Source organism: Thunnus maccoyii, chromosome 15 (genome assembly GCF_910596095.1).
Source record: "Thunnus maccoyii chromosome 15, fThuMac1.1, whole genome shotgun sequence".
NCBI classification, from domain to species: domain Eukaryota; kingdom Metazoa; phylum Chordata; class Actinopteri; order Scombriformes; family Scombridae; genus Thunnus; species Thunnus maccoyii.
This window is the reverse complement of record NC_056547.1, coordinates 11,153,032-11,169,871: the sequence shown is the minus strand read 5'-3', so window position 1 is coordinate 11,169,871 and position 16,840 is coordinate 11,153,032. Positions and strand designations below refer to the sequence as shown.

The window sequence follows — 16,840 nt, the reverse complement described above, 5'->3', positions numbered from 1 at the left end:
GTATGTTGTCTAAGGAATGTCTGGGAAACACATCTGCAGCAGGGCTACAATGTGTAAATTTACACCATGGCAAGAGACTAAATCATTAACGACTGACCTGACAGCTAAACACAGTAAAAGAGCAATAAGCAACCTGTTTAACTTATCATCCATCCGTAACTGGATAGGCTGGGTATACTCTCAGTGGGACTTTCTTGTCCAAGTATGCACAACTTTTTTTATGTTGTACTGTTCAGCCCTTCCTTTTTTCACAATGTCACATCCCTTGTTGCTAGACTTGGCCATTAAAGATGCTTCCTTTATTAAAATAATTATGTAAAAACACAGACACTACAGCCAGTACAGTTATATTTTATGTCATGCCCAATTTAAAAGATCATATATTTAAAAAGTATAGTGAAACTAAAAGTAGAGTATACACTGCAGAATCTGCAATATGTTAGTTCTCTCAGGGCCTGCTCGTCCTAAAGTGAACAAGTAGAACATGCATCAATTTAAGTCCGGGAGTAATGGTGAGCGACTCAGATCCAGGTAGCCAGATACAGTAGAGACTGAAAGTGAGAAGGTGTTATTAGTATACAGAAGGCTCTTCACTGCAACATCACTACATCACACTTCACTACTTTTTAGAAATTAATTGTTATTTTATGAATACCTTATCATTAATTACAATTTTTAAGTGTTCTCAAGTAAACTGGTGCACCAAGAGACACTTATTTGTTGTTTTTGTTAATTTTTTTACATTTTGTTAATGAGTTCCTGTAGATGGCACTCCAAAAACGCCACTTATGTATACATATAGTACTGTAAAATTACTCCCTGTGAACATAAAGATGTTAAAGTAAGTCACAAACTATTACTCTGAGAACTTATGTCATTGATTAAACCTGTGATACAGAGAGCCTAAGGTATTGTTAATACATAGTGGATGCAGCTATACATGTATTTGTATGCTGAATAAATGGAGCGATGCTATAATGAAGTATAAAACTGCTGAGAACAATTACCCAGCGATTATCCATCCAATGCAGGAGGTAACCAGATTGTTAGTATTAAATTTTCTATCTTTCCACTCTGTGAACCGCTATGGGACTGATAATAGACCATCGATCCCAAACTGAATTCCTTCACATGCTCAGTGCTCAATAAACACATTTAAAACTAATATGAAGCTTGGAAGCAGATTTCTCCAGGGTGTTTCCTGCTGTAAACTAACTCGAGGTGTGAGTGGGAATGGCTGCGTGCGAATCTATCAGTTTCTGCATCTATTGGAAAGCTCCAGCACTAACAGCAAGAGCACACTTTGCAGTTTGCTCTAACTTGATGTATCACACATTTGCCTTTTTCTATCAATATCTTTGTTTTTCTCCTGTTCTCTCAGTGTCACTTTCTCTCCCACAGAAGAGATTGCATATCGAAAGAACAATGCTCGAGCACCATGCCAATGAGGTCTCTATTATAAAGTAAAGTTCACTCTCAAAGAAAGCAATTTCCTGAGTTCACGTCTCGTCAACGGGGGACCATGGGCGTGTGGTGAACCTTGCACCCTTTTCGGGTTTTCCGATGAGAAAGTAACAAATACAAAAACAATATTCTGTGTTTTTAGGAGATGTTGAGCACTCTGCATGCACCTCCAACCTTTGTGAAGCTTGTTGCTCTGAGGCATCAGGTTGAATACCTCAAAGAATAGACTGGTAGACTCCCCAGGAAAGAAAGTCATTTAACGTGAAAGACTCCTGTATTTAGACAGCTGTGTAAATGGCTGATTTGTACAGCAGAGGAAAAAAGTGTGACAGCAGGTCACTGTGGGGAATTCACCAACCCACTAAACTGAGACGTGTAATCTGTCTGATTCATGTGTCTAATCAGTGGCACCAAATAACCACTAGACACGGCAAGTTTGGATAAGGGCTTTTGAGTGTATTATAAGCATATATGAATACGCAGGTTCCTGTGTGTGTGTGTGTGTGTGTGTGAGCAGTACGTCATCTGTGACACATACTAAAGTATTATCTGGTGTCTACAAGGCAACAGATGTCTTAGGAAATATATTCCAGTTAAGAGTAAACTCATCCCAACACGCCGTCTCACTTACGGGTAGCATGACTTCTATAAAAAATCCTGATTCTCAAGAATAAAAACAGGCGATCTCATGGATGAGGTCTGCTACTGCTCTGATAAAGAACAGACTTTGCTGCAAATTTACTCTCTGTTTTACAAAGCCCTTGAGATCTCTGTTGCGCTGATGAATCGCCAAGGCACATCATCAAGAGGGATTTTCAGCATGACACTTTGACAGTCTGCTTTAAATAGTCTGCGGCTGTGTTTACTGGGTGCGCTGCATATTTACCAGACCAACAATCCTCAACTCAACTGACATCTGCAAGTTTTTCCTGTCAGGGTCCTTTTTGCACTCAAATGATATGTGGGGTAATCCAGAGATGGGCCAAGTAATGAGCTCAATAGGAAGAGACGCTTTTCCTGAGGCATATTTCTCAGAAGAAGAGAGAGAAAGACAGAGAAACAGAGAGATGGTGTCTGGCAATTTGTGTTAATGAAATGTATGAGCGGAGAGACATCTGCTAAGCCACATGGGGAATTTAATAGGCAATGCGTGCTAATCTGATTGTTCCTGTTAAAGCAACTTAGAAATGCGATCGATCAAGGCTCATTAATAACAAAAATATTGAGCTGTGAGAGGAATCATTTGTTTTACTCGATGACACCTCTGGGGAGGGAGTTGTATTTCCCGCTATCTCAGTCCTCTGATATCCACTGCAGTTTGTTTGCAATCTTTCAACACATTTCCAAAGTAAAAGTAGCCGCACTGAGTGTCATCATTAGATGTCAGTTCACCCAAGTGGCAAAAAACATATTTTCTCATTTCCCTCTAGACGTATCATTCCAGGCAAATTGTTTTATTTTTTTTGTCTCCACATTTTTTTGAGACATCTAAGCTGAGACTTGGATACGAATACCATCTCAAAGCAATGGAAAATAACATTTGAATAACACAACGTAAAACACATTTTTCAAAAAGCATGGACCTGGTCATTAAACATAATCCCAATGAAAACTGTTCACAGTAGAAGTGCTATCTAGAAGTGCTACTGTAAGTCGGTTTGCCTCTCATCCCGAAGCTTCTTCAGTTCGAGATGAGGGGTGAAATGTTTCCAAAAAAATGAAGCCAGTCCAGTTGCCCTTGACTAAGCACTTCTAGATATACGATGACCTTTTAATATGGGGTGGCAACAAATTTCTGCAAGGAAGATATATCAAAACACAGGCAAATAAATCCGAAACTATTTGCCTGACTAAACACCACTAGAGATAATTTTTTTTTTTTTTTTTGCGATTTGGGTGAACTGACACCTTCAAGCTTTGATATAGATTCAGTTTCAGTCATAATGAGTCTATGCTCTGGAGTATTACAGCTGCAAGCTGAGCACGTAGGAAATGAGTTGTAGCAGGGTCAAGTGAGGAATCAGATGACTGTGATATGTTTATCTGAGACGATTTCCAAGTAAAACTAGGTTACAATGATTGACATTTTATCAAACCTTATCTTAAAAACCTTATCAAACATCATTAAAACACTTGCTTGAGGATTGAAGGCTTCACACATTTTAGTCTCTGGATAGTTTTTCTTTAATGTTAGAGCTTCTGCATAGAAAATAAGCATTACTCATCGAAAATATATGGTTCTAAAATAACCTTTTAAGTTGGAATATTCATAAATATATATTCATACTCTGTATCTTGGAAATGTGCTCCTTGGAAAGCATCTTACCTTCTAGCAAACTTAAATCAGCCTTCATCTTTGTAGAAATGCACCTCCACGCGGGTTGTAATGTGTAATGTAATTTAAACTAGAGCATGCATACTTCTTGGAGCTGTCCTCTACAAAATGCGTCCGTTTCTCCACACGCAGAGGAGAGATGTGTTGGATTACAACTGAGCAGGCTGGGATTGGCGTGGAGCCCCAGATCTGCTAACATGTCGCCTTCTTGCGGTCCGTCTTTTATCTGACAATTTCTATTTCACAACACACTGAACAGCGAATATTGCTGTGATACAGCAATATTTATGAGATTTTATGAAAGCAGTTTCGGTCGAGTCCTCTTCTCTCAAGTGTCTGAGGGAACATATGTTACCGGGTATAAAGTTCAATTGATTCTCTGAAGCATATGCCACAAATAAAATGCTGACATAGTGTTAATGAGCAATATAATACGCACAAAATCTTTCTTTAAGCTTTTAATTGTACTCAAATGAAAGTAGTTGTGGCACTTTCTTTAAAATATGTCACCTTTCATCTTTTGACAGCTGAGTTCAGCCTGCTTGTTTTCTTTCATCTACATGCATGAAGGCGACAACCCAGTCAGCTGAGACTCCAGCGCGTGCTGTTACACACCTGGCAGTCATTAGCCTCCTGAACTGTAGTCTGATTGGTCCATTGCAAAGGTTAATCACCCTGACCAATGGTTCGCTTCCTACCATGAGGCCACAGAGGTGTCTGACTGTCTCAGACCTGCTTAGCTGCTCTCGTGCCACTGGGTGTCATATAGCTCCACTGAGACACATATACACTCATGCAACCGGTATGTATAGATGCATGTAGACTAGATATAGTACATGTAGAATGACAGCTGACTTTTTACATCTCATCTTGGTTTCTACAGCTGAACTTCTCATTAAATAGTTAAAACGGAAATTTGAAAGTTGCTTTTTGTTCTACTGGAGATTACAAAATGTGCCTAGTTAAGCATAAAAAAACATTTTTGGCCTTACAAATAGTACTTTGACAAACTTAATGTCCATTTACTAGCCTTTTCTGGAGCTTTTAACCATGTTGCAGTTTTTCAACAGTGGATGGAGTTTGCTCACTTGGCTGACATGTTAACTCAATAGCTGTTATGATTTTATCCATAGCTACTTAAAGACACCAGATGAATCTCCAAGACAACTGAGCAAACTCTCTCTGCTCATAAATACTGTGTGATATTGTTGAAAGCTCTGGAAAAAATGAGCAAGTGGGTCTTGAGTTGAAATTAGTTGTCAGCATTTTTTATATTTTGTTTTGTTTCGTTTTGTTCTATTTTCTCTTGCATTTTGAGTTTTACTGAGGGAGGAAGTTACACAATCAGTTTTTTTTGGATGGAAAATCACATTTAAATACAATACACAACACAATTAACTTGTAACACATCCTGCTTCTGATTCCTTGTTCTGACCTACAGTTATGTTGCAGCCTGTAGCTTTGATGCTTCATCTCTTTATAATAGGAAACCAAGCAACCTGAAGCTTGCAGGGATGGAGTTCAAGTAGACATAACTTGAGGTATCTAAGATTATCTCAATGTGAGTCTTGGAAAATAGAGGGGATACCGTGTTTTGGAACCCAAATCTCTGCCAATTTCTTTCCTAAATCCCCCCCATGAAAAACATCTAAATGAGATCTATCTGATTCCACAGAGAAATCGGTCCATTACCATATGGAGAAATCACTGGATTTAAGAACTTGGCTTTCCGAACAAGGAGGGATATTGAATAAAGATGTAATGGCTCGTTCAAGAAATAAACATTAAGTCTTTTCTTCGAGCTGGGAGGCTTTGAACATACATACGAAACATTTTTCCCCATCAACCTCAACTTGTGTCTGTGCATATATTCAACTGCTCTGCATGTTTCTATCTCAGACAATTTTGGAAAATGATGGTTCTCTGTGGTGCCCAAGGTACTCCACTGAATCTTCACATGCACATTAGTGCTTTTAGATGAATTAAACACACTCAGACATTCACTGACCCACATACCACTCCTCTGAAGTAGTTACATGAGACTTTAAATTCTTATTCATAAAAAAAGGTAAGTGCAGGAATGGGCAGGCTTTGGATATCTAGCAAATGATTTTTGAAGGAGTATCTCAACAAAAATCTTACATGTTTATGTTTCATTGAGAGTTAGAATTAGAAGAACATATGATGTGATGATAAGATTAGTTTTGGTCCACTTTGGTGCAAAATAGATTGGATTGATTGGAAGACAGTATCCCACATCAAAGTTTAGACAAATAAAGTATATGTATTTCACTTAGATCTTGATAAAACTCATCAGTATGCTTTACTTGGGCAGTGAATGTCTTTTGAAGAATTTTGTACTATTTGCCTTTAATCTTGCAATTACCTTGCATGATGACATACAGTGTAGATTTTGGTCTTTGTCTCTTTCTCTTTTCTCTCTCTCTGGGTTTTATTATACCAATTTTATTTTAGGGCAAACTCAACTCTGGAAATGCCTATTATCGTTATTTAGGAGAACATATCACCATAGTTTCTGTACCCCTCTTTGACCTACTCTATTATTAAAACATGATTATACACATTTATTCCAAAGCTGCCGGTTTAATTGGGCCTCTAGTCCAGTTTCAGTAAGAATTCTGCTGGAGGTCAGCCAACATTCATTACTGTATGTTTACATGCACTTACTGTGAGTAAGCTTTTTTTGGTCTGCTTTGTAAGCTTTTTTTAATATAGTGCTGTCTCTTTCATCCATTATTGTAAAATGCATCTTTATGCAGATGATGCTGATTTATATGTAAAAATTTATGTTTTGCTCATCTGCAATGCATTGCAAGACGTTCTGCTGCCTTCTCACTTTGGCCCTTAGATTCTATTTTCTTTTCTGCTTTCAGGTGTGTTACTAGAGATACAATACTCACCACCGCATTGTGTATAACGACTGCAGGTGGTCTTTCTTGGTTAAGAGAGATAATAACCATTGGTATTTATTTATCTACAAAGCCTTCATCAAAGAACTGCCACATGGAAAAATGTACAACGCCACCTAAAAATAGAAAGACTTATACTCTTCTGTAACTTAAAGATAATTTTCAGTAATCACCCTTTATTTGCAGAGAACTGTTTATCTAAGCTTGCATTGTGTATTATTTTGTTCAGTTTGTGGCTCTGTTTTTTCTGGTTACATCATAATTTTGTTTTGTGTAATGTGCAATTTTCTTCATACTGTACCATAACATTCCCTCTGACTCAGCATAATTTTGCTTTTGTTCACTCCGTCTTTATTGTTTCTAGCTCTTTTATGTGTCTTTACTATTATGCTTTCTGTGTCATACAGGTCAACATTTATTTGTCCTTTCTATTCATATTGATGCTTAGCACAAGGCACAGTTTTTGCAGCAAAGAAACTTTGACAAATGAGGGTAATTAAGTGAATGTGCTGGTTTGTTGGGTATCATTACAACAATATTTGCAGGTCATCAAATTATATATGATTTTTTTTCTTTGCAACCCATGTTGTTTCACAGCAACCAAATTAAGCTATGATGATAGGGGACTTTTTATGTTGTTTATAAGACAGTAACCTCTACAATTATGGTGACCCTAGTCACAATGGGCAATAGAGCAGAAAGAGCTCATTTCACAATATTATGAGGTTGTGGTTCAGTGGGAACTTTATAGATGTGGTCAACCCAAATTTATCCCTGTTGTTGTCAACAGGATTTGTACGTTTAGATTAAAACAACATTGCTGATGTCAGCTTACACTGTGCAGACATAGCCAGTGTAGATTTATTCTTTTATTTGGCTGCCCTTGCATTGATGCAGCTCCCTGGATCTGTTCCTGCAATAAGCACCACTTCTAAGAATATTTTTCCTGTGAGTTCTGCAAGACCAATGCATGGTAAATATTATGGATGAGATATAATTAAGGTATATTTTTTTCTGTTCTCCAGGATTAGAAGTCCAGGGACCTCATTATTCAAGCATGTATAGAAAATACATGAGTAGGAACTGTCTGTACGAACAAGAAAATAGACAACTTCACGCAAAGAACAAAGATGACTCTGACTTGTTCTACATCCATCTGCTTTTGCCAGTAATGTCTCATTTACATACAGAAATGCCCCAGAATGCCATATGTGGTCAACCACATCCCTTTGAAAGGTCTAGTAGCCTTAATGTAGCGTTACTTGATGTGGACAAGGAGTGAACAAGAGAAATAAAGACAAAAAACGGTTTAAGATACTGTAACGTCCTGGGAGCCTGCAAACTGGAAAGGTTCCCTGCATGCAGTAGAGCAAAGGGTTTATGGATGTAAGTCTCATTTTATGTGTGTGATGTGCAAAATTCAAGATTTTATGTATATGTTTGTGCTGGACAATGTATATTTTCTCATTTTTGGCAAAATATTTGAGTTCTAAGCCCTTGAACACAATAGTGTTGGACTGCATGGACTCACCTGTGGTAACCTGTGCCGCAATGTGTTGTAACCTTATCAGTCAAAATTCAACATTTAAAAAAAAAACAAAAAAAAAACAAAAAAAACCTCACTGACAGAAATTATGATTTTCCTAATACCATTCAACTGGGAAAAATGTGTTTATTGGGTTTCCTGGGGCATTGAGCATGCACACACGCGACAATACCATTAAAATATCCGTATTTTAGAAATTATCCCTCCTTAACTACCACTGTACCACTGCCAGATACTGATATTGCACAGCTATAAAATATTAATAGTCTCATAGAGTTTCCATTCTTAAAATTTCAATGGAAACATCAACCAAATGGAACCTAAAGGCATACTAAAAATGCCACCTTACTTTGATTTTGGTTTTATTATGTTGGACAAAGCCAACGAGAATGAAATGCCTGAATAAAGATTAATGGTAGGGCCAAACTTTTAGAGCACTGGTGATAAATGTGACATTCGTTCAGAGTACATGATATCATTTAGGAATTAGGACCCTATATTTCACAGAGGAATAATTGCACACCTTTGTCTCTCTCTTAAAATTCAGTTATTTCCGTTTCACAATATATAAAGTTGAAACCAAGAAGCTGGCAGCAAGACAACATTTTCTGGCTAGTATACTCAATATTTTTTATGATAAATGGTGAGTTGAGTGCGTTGTTGGACTTTGACTATTACATTTTCTGCCTGGTTTCCAATCGGTTCTTGTCTGTGTATAGTTTGTATGCTTTTGTGCTTACAGTGTGTGTGTGTGTGTGTGTGTGTGTGTGTGTGTGTGTGTGTGTGTGAGAGAGAGAGAGAGAGTGAGAGAGAGAGAGAGAGAGAGAGAGAGAAACAGAAAGAGCAAGAGGCAGATTGACTATACCTTATGAGGTCTTTATAAATGTTTATCTGACTTTCGCTGACGCACACTGTATTCCAGTAAACCACCACAGATGATAGAAAATGATCCAAAACCAACTAAAAGACAGACCCTATCACTTACAACTATCTTGCATGTTTCGGAGCAATAAATGCAATCTGGAGAACTTGTCGCAGATTGTTTGACATTTAAAAGCCGCGAGGTGCCAAAGCAGAAAGAACAGAGAACGTGGCAGCGTCAGTTTGTTTGGGGCCAGACCATCTGGTTTGTTTTGGCCCATGTTTCAGAGAAGCAATATGTGATTATCATACCAGAACTATTTTTCAAGAACAAATCTATTTATAGAGATCAGTATTTCAACCGGACTCCTGAACAGTATGAGCCTGCATCCAAAACAGGCTAAAATGGTCAGGGATACCCTTTCCCTGGGTCAGCAGGACAAAAACAATTACTATTTCTCCTTATTCAAAAGAACAAAAGGTCAAGAGTGGAATGTTAAAAATATGTGTGAAATGCAGGACAGGCTGATATAAAAGCAAATATAAGTGTGTGTTTATGTGTGAAAGAGAGTGACAGAAGGAGTTGGATGGTTGTGATAAGCTAAATTTGCTTTACATTTTGACACACCTCTTTCTCTTAGATACAGTAAATGTTGTAGGTTAAACATGAACAATCTCCTATCGAAGAAAACTTTATAAGGATCTGTATTGTTTGAACTTTTTAAATTATAGTGCCAATAATACTATTTGTCGCTGATCAAATTAAGGGTTTTGTACGAAATCTTTTTTTCATTTAACAAAATCTTTGCATGATTTACAGTTCAAAAAACTCTTTATTTATCTTATATTGGCCCTACTGCTGCCTCTCAGTTCAGCGTCTCTCAGCAACAGGCCGTTTTAGCTCCTGTCTCTTGTCCCCGCTACTGATGAGCCCACTCGGAATCAGCTTTTGACTTTCAGGGAGCATTTTTACATACGTCCACCTCATATTTTGGAACTTTGACTATGTTTAACGTAGATATCTGACATTATAACAGTATATGGTATAAATGACAGAAAATCACAAAAAGCATGTTACGTCCCCTTTAACACAAGTAGCCGTACAAGCAGTTTGCTTAAATAAAATATAGTCTAAAATTGGCAATAGTATGATTGGAATCAGATAACCTAAACAAGACACCAAATCTAACTACAGGCATTCAGTGCCAACTTTCAGTGATTGACAGATTTCGATACACATTTTGATAGGTATACAAGAAAAGTATTAAGGTTTGATACCTAGCCCTACATACAGTATTTATGGCCTTTGGCACCACATCTGTGTGCCACACTGAGAAGCATGAATTCAATGCTTTTGCATTCAGACCAGAGCCAGAACTGAAGGCTAAAGGTAACAAAAGATGGACTTACTCTGGGTCCTCATGTTGTGGTCACAAAAAAGCATGAAATTCAAAACAAAAGAACAACATGATCTCTTCCGCCTGATTGAAATCCATTTCTCCAGTCCTCAGAGAAAACCACAGAGCCCACTCTCCAGGTACAAACTCCTCAAGATGAAAACCTTGTAAAGTGAAACCCCTGTCATCGCAAGACAATTGAGAAAATTAGACATGGCAACAAGCCTAACGGCCCCCCGCTGTAGGGAAACACTTGAAACCAGTATTCTTTTCTGGACCTCGGGTGCAAAGAATGGAAGGATTGAGGTGAAGGCTTTTAAGACACAGATTCCCTTTCCCTTATTTCGTCATTTGAAGCTGAACACAGGACATTTTGCAACCGAAGGGACCTCTTATCACCAATCCAGTGAAAACTGCAAGATTGGAGATGTCAGAGCTTCTCCTCTGAAGCCAACAATTGCTTGGAACTCTGTGGAATTAGTGGTAGTTTTCCACATTTGAGAGGGCCAAGTATCTGCCACAGTTTGAGGCCTGTTATCATTAACCCTCTCAAAAGAAAACAGAAACCTTCACCCCTGCAATATACAAGAAGCGTCAGTCAAAGGAAAGTTTGCAAAGACGAGACGATGACAAAGGATACATTTGGGTTGGAAGGAATTTGCAATGAGAAAAACCTTGCCACGGACTTACATAACAGGATCGAGATGATTTAAGTGTCTGGAAAGCTCATCGTCACTAGCAATGATTATAATCTGAACACTTTTGAACAATTTGTCCATTGAAGTATTATTCGCTTCTTTCCTTTTTCTTTCTTTTTCTCCTTCTGTCAATCCTCCTTCCTTTTTTTTCATTTGTGACATGCTAAAGTCAAAGTTTCACAAGCCTCCCATATGCAGTTATCAAGAAGAGAGAAGAAAAAAATAGAGAATATTTGTATTTTTTAAAAACAGATGGTTGCTAGGGTGTTTTAGTTAGTTGCTAGGATGTCAGTAAGTAGTTGTTAGGAAGTTGCTATAGAGTTGCGAAGTGGGAGGGGCCGCTGGTCCGAGAAGTGTTTTTTACCATTTCTGTATTCCCATTTCAGATTAACCTTAAATGATATCCTAAATGTTACTCAACAAAGAACCGTGGGACTCTCCTGGATAATGAAATGATCCAATCTGTTCGCGTTCCAAGGTCATCAAATACGGATGCTTCATCATGTCCCTCTGCGTCTCATGCTGACGCACAAGGCACCCTTTGGTGTCTGTATGAGACACACTGGGCTTTCAACTAACTCCAATGTAAACTCTGCAGCAATATTAGATGCTTAGAGCAACAGCAGTTATATGGTGTGACAATGTTGTGGTTAAGGTCTGGTTAGGTTTAAGCACAAAAAACACTTGTTTAGGGTTAGGGGAAGATCATGGTTTGGGTTAAAATGATCACTTGGAAGTTGGTTAAAGTTATTCAACCTTCGTGGTCATAGCAAGAGCAAATACCACCACTTGTGGTTGGAAACATGACACTCGCAGTTGGAAATGGGAGGCGAACAGCTAAGTCCACCATCTATCAAACTAGCCATCCACCCAACCCACCATCTCCTAATAAGGCAAATTATCACTTTATTTAGACGTCATTGGTCTCATGTTGTCTATTTCAGGCGTTGTGGGAGTTCTACAGAAGCCTACTGGACTACCCTGCACATTGAAAAATTATGCTAAAGGGTACCCTGACTAAGCATCTGTATGTGACAAATTGGGTCACAGAATTTTAAGCTTGGCGATATGGTGATCTTGCCAAATTGCACCGTGGGGGTCGTAGTTAACTGCTACCTTTTTTGCTAGGTAAGGTGGTTGCTATGGCATTTCTGGTAGGTTGGAGGTTGCAAGTGCAGTTTGTCTCAGTGTGTCTTTATCTGTCTTCTTGTTTGTGTGTGTCTGTGCGTTTACGTGTGCATGCCTGCCTGAGCACACATGTATGCATACAAGGCAAAGAATGGACTGGTAGTGGATGGGATGATTAGCAGTTTTGAACACACAAGTCCGGTTGCTTCAATACTTGCTCAGCAGCCACACCGCTCATTTTTTCAGTTATATGCAATTTAATTAATCAATTCATTTTAAACCTTAAGATCTGCATCACTTTACCATGAGGTACAAATATGCGACTATATTTCAAACCCCCCCTGAATTCTGCAAAAACAGATCCAGTCTCAAGGACGTTGCTGCTAAATTTACCAGCCACTATGAAAAGCTGTAATGAAAACAGACAAATTTCCCCCTCTTTGTTTGCCAGCAGCAATATGAGTGATATTACCTGTAGTTTTGTTTCTCACTGCCGATTTGGAAGCGGTCATACAGTGAGAAGGCCTGGTGTCCATCCCAATCTGTCAGTTCTACACGGAGGGCGTACTGCCTCTGGCTGGTCAGCTGGTAAACATATTCGTTGCCCAACCAGTGCTCTGCAGACACGCTCCCAAAACCCTGCAATTACGGAAGCAAACACATGAATCAGTGTTGAAATACTAACTAGAAATTATTCATTGCTATCATTGTCTCTCTTTTCCTAGAATGATAAAATCTCGACACAAGAGGATTGTGGAATCAATGGGAAGGAATTTTCTAATTCATTTATTCATTTTTGGCTGTTATCCACCAGTAGAAATATTCCTGGACTACATAATTAGATTTTTGATTCATAACATCCAAGCATACTTTTTTTATTATTTCTACAGCCCTCTGAGAAAAAGCTGCTCACATTGTATATTAACGTATTTTTAAAGCATGATGTTGGCCACCTATCTATGAAAGTGCATAAATTGGTACCAGCTGAAAAAGACACACACCTTTTTCCATCTCTGTCTTCCACTCAAGTCACACATGTTAAACTTATTATTACTTGAAGACTTCTTTCCCAAAATATATAATGCATGCCGGGACACTCCTTCAAACAACTGCAAAGTTTGTATTTGATCAGAGTGGCTCCCGGTCACAGGCAAAGTGCTTCTGACAGCAGCGAGAGCAGTGGATTGCAGAGGGGAATATCATGAAGCAGGATGACATTACAGCCCTGACAGGATCGTCTGGACTGCTCCATTAAAGATTGTGAAAGAGGGGCAGGGGGGCAGGGGTGGGGGCAAAGTTGGGGAGAAGTCTGTGTTTGCGTTGAGTGTGTGTGGTGATGAGGAATGGGAAGGAGGGAAAGTAAATATGGGGCATTCCTCGGGCCTTAGGCATGTCCTGCTGAGTGGGTGGAAGAGAAAGTGACTGGGGCCCATTACAGCTCCTTTTTTCTCTCTCTTTCTTTCTCTACAATTGATCTCACTTTTGATGAGATGTTCCCTTCTGACTGGCTTTCACCTCAGTCCAGTGCCTCCTACTGTGATCAGGGTTTATCTCAAGAACTCTGGCTGGAGAACGAAGCTTGGAGTCGACAGTTTTCGTATGTGCAGTTCCGGCTTTTGCGATCCTTCACACGCAAACCTGATCTACATCACTCAGTTTAGACAGGATGAGGAGATGATTAGTCATATTGTTGGACGTATTAAGGAACTATTGCACATGTGAGGATAAAGTAGAGTTTATAGTGAGCCCAGCACTCTACAAGCAGTAATTTCACATGCTGATAAGATGAAGGAGTGGGTTGTGAATAAAATTTGCAAGGTCTTTTGTGATCTTTGGTCTCCTGGGAATGGGATTATAAATATGGAATGGATTTAAGATTATATTTTAATAAGAGTACTACGTTCCTGTTGCTTAAACTCTCTCCATAGTCTCTCTTCATGGTGTTTTATTAACACAATAAAACACCATCAATCACCTCCAGCCTGTTCAAGGAGAGGAAGCGTAATACTACGCTGGTAGATCAGCAACGTACGGTAAATGTCGGCCAAGGTCCATGAGTGTACCCTCATGTACTGTAATGCATTCCATGCTGCGCTCTCTCTGTACACCTGTTCAAAGCTGTAGGGTTTCCATGTCCTTCTCTTTAAGGACTTACATTATCTGTATTTATTTTCACTTGATATGTTTGCTTTTACACTCTTAATCTTTCACATCCCTCCTTTTAACCCACAAACTGATCAGTTCATCCTTCCCAACTCCAAATCCTTAAATGTCAATATCTGACAATGTATCTGAGTTGAATTTTGTCCAAGAGCTATGTTCAATTTTTTTTTCTGTTATTTTTATACCATTTTAATGTCGGATGTCTACTTATGTCAAACATAGTCAAAGGTCCAAAACTCCTCATGATGACGTCAGATTGTTTGCACGTGCCCACAAACAGCTGTCCATTCTGTAGCCTTTATTGCTAAGGTTGTTCCAAGGGTTGTTTGCATTGTCCATTCACATATTTCGGATTGGCTTCAGGCTCGAACATGTACGGATGTATTTGAGAAGTTTCTATTCTGAGTAAGGAACGAAAAACAGAAGTGAAACCCTACTTTTATAGTTTGTTTACATAGCCTCCTGAACTGCCAGAAGTCTGTTAAGGGGTAGCTTCCCGGAGGTGGCCAATCATAACTGAGTGGGCTCATCGGGAGAGGGCCTTAAAGAGACAGGCGCTAAAACAGCCTGAGGCTGAATTGCGCGGCTGCATAAAGGGCCAGCATAAGATAAATGAGGAGTTTTCTGAACTGAACTGTAAATGTCCCAATTAAAAGAGAACAGCACTACACTTAATATGTAGGTGTATAATGGTAAATGGCCATTACAGTTTTCAGTCCCAGTTACGTGCTGCAGCTTGAGAGTTTTCTGGCTTATAACATCAGTCTTCGAAATAAAATCGCATTGACTTGTAAATTGTACATCAAGATCAGAGGAATGGAGAGAAGGGGGGAAATTAAACTGGAAACAGAAAGCAGATTACAGGGGATAGAATGAACATAGTCCATTTGACAATAAACTGACAGACATTGGAAGGTATACACAGGTGACTTATACAGCAAACACCAGCAAAGCTACTGCCAGCAATAATAAATCCACATTTACCGTCTAAACACAACTTAGGCAGAAAATGTTAACACCCCTAATGCAAATATGCATAGATTTCTCCTTGATGATAAACAGATGATGTTCTCTGCCTCACCTGGCACAGCACTACAGAGACTAAACAAATGTGTTGTTTTCAGATTTAGGTAATAATTTCCTGTTGGAGAGGAGGAAGAATAACAACACGTCACTGAAGCCAATCTCAGAGACCCTAGACAATATTGCGAACACAAAAACGACAAGGGACCTATTGCTGAGGAGGAATGACATCTGGATGAAGCGTTCCAAATGTTGTTGGATCCGTGGATCCTGCCTTTCTTTCTTCAACACGTTCCATCAAGGCCAAAAAGTGCATGCTATTTGTCATGATCCCACAGCAGAAGTGTATTTTTGAAACAGGATGTTTTGCTCATCGTGCAGTTTCATCATTTTTGCTTAATGGATATGGATGAGTGTGTCTCTCCATTTCTGTGTGCTTTGACTCACTGTCTTGTGTTTAAACAACCATCGCTATCATCTAGTATGCAGTGGATACTGATAAGTGTCTGCATGCTGGGTGAGTGTCTGTGCGCGTGTATTTGTTTTGTCTCACCATCTTGTATTCTTTCCACGTTCTCTGGAAGTCCACGCTGCCGTCCTCTCTGCGCTGGATGACCGTCCATCCACCACCGACTGTTTCCATGTTGCAATACACCTACACAATTAGAAAAAAGAGAGAAAAGGAGGGTTGGGAAAAGGTGATAGCACCCATAGGTCTGTCATTTTCTTCAGAATTTAGAAGATGTAACTTAACTAGAACAAGCTTATGCTTTCCACATTCAACGTGATTCTCAGTGGCATTGAGAAACAATAAAGGGTCAGTTGGACAATTATTTGGTTTAGGACACTCCTTTTCCCAGCTTTTGTGATGAATCATCTTTGGGAATGCGATGTATCTGTGTCCCCCTCAAACTTAATCAGTGTCTCCTTATCCCTCACCAACTCCCCAGAGATGTTCCTCATCAGAGGGCCTTGTTTCTATAGGATCAAAGTGAAAGTCTGGGCTGGACACATACCAGCAGACACCTGGGTGTAATGTGGCCCTTAACCTTGGACCTCAGTGTGTGTAAGCTGATAATGCAAGTCTGCGGCTCTAGCTGCAGTGTTGCTCTTTGCTTTGAGGAGGAGACCCGAGGATGGAACGGAGAGGGTCTCTCACCTCAGCTAGCCTACACAGCTGAACACACATGAAAGCAGCCTGGGTATAATTAGGGAAGTACCTCTCGACTAGCTCATCATTCATCTTAAACATGCACAAAAAAGCACACACACATAAATATAAACACTACTGAACT

General features: G+C 39.2%; 1 protein-coding gene and 1 long non-coding RNA gene across 3 annotated transcripts in view; one reads left to right on the top strand and one right to left on the bottom strand.

The window, feature by feature from the left end:
- Positions 1 to 16,840, bottom strand: part of angpt1 (angiopoietin 1) — a 55,303-nt gene that overhangs the window by 6,311 nt on the left and 32,152 nt on the right. For both annotated transcript variants that reach the window (XM_042434505.1, XM_042434506.1), the window contains exons 6-7: positions 16,099 to 16,200; positions 12,832 to 12,998 (exon numbers count right to left, since the gene is read on the bottom strand). In XM_042434505.1, coding sequence (XP_042290439.1) covers positions 12,832 to 12,998; positions 16,099 to 16,200 — 269 coding nt within the window. The remainder of the gene's footprint in view (positions 1 to 12,831; positions 12,999 to 16,098; positions 16,201 to 16,840) is intronic.
- LOC121912394 lies at positions 4,514 to 5,557 on the top strand. Its single transcript, XR_006100054.1, has 3 exons — positions 4,514 to 4,601; positions 5,286 to 5,340; positions 5,475 to 5,557. It is a non-coding gene; the product is annotated as an uncharacterized LOC121912394 (long non-coding RNA).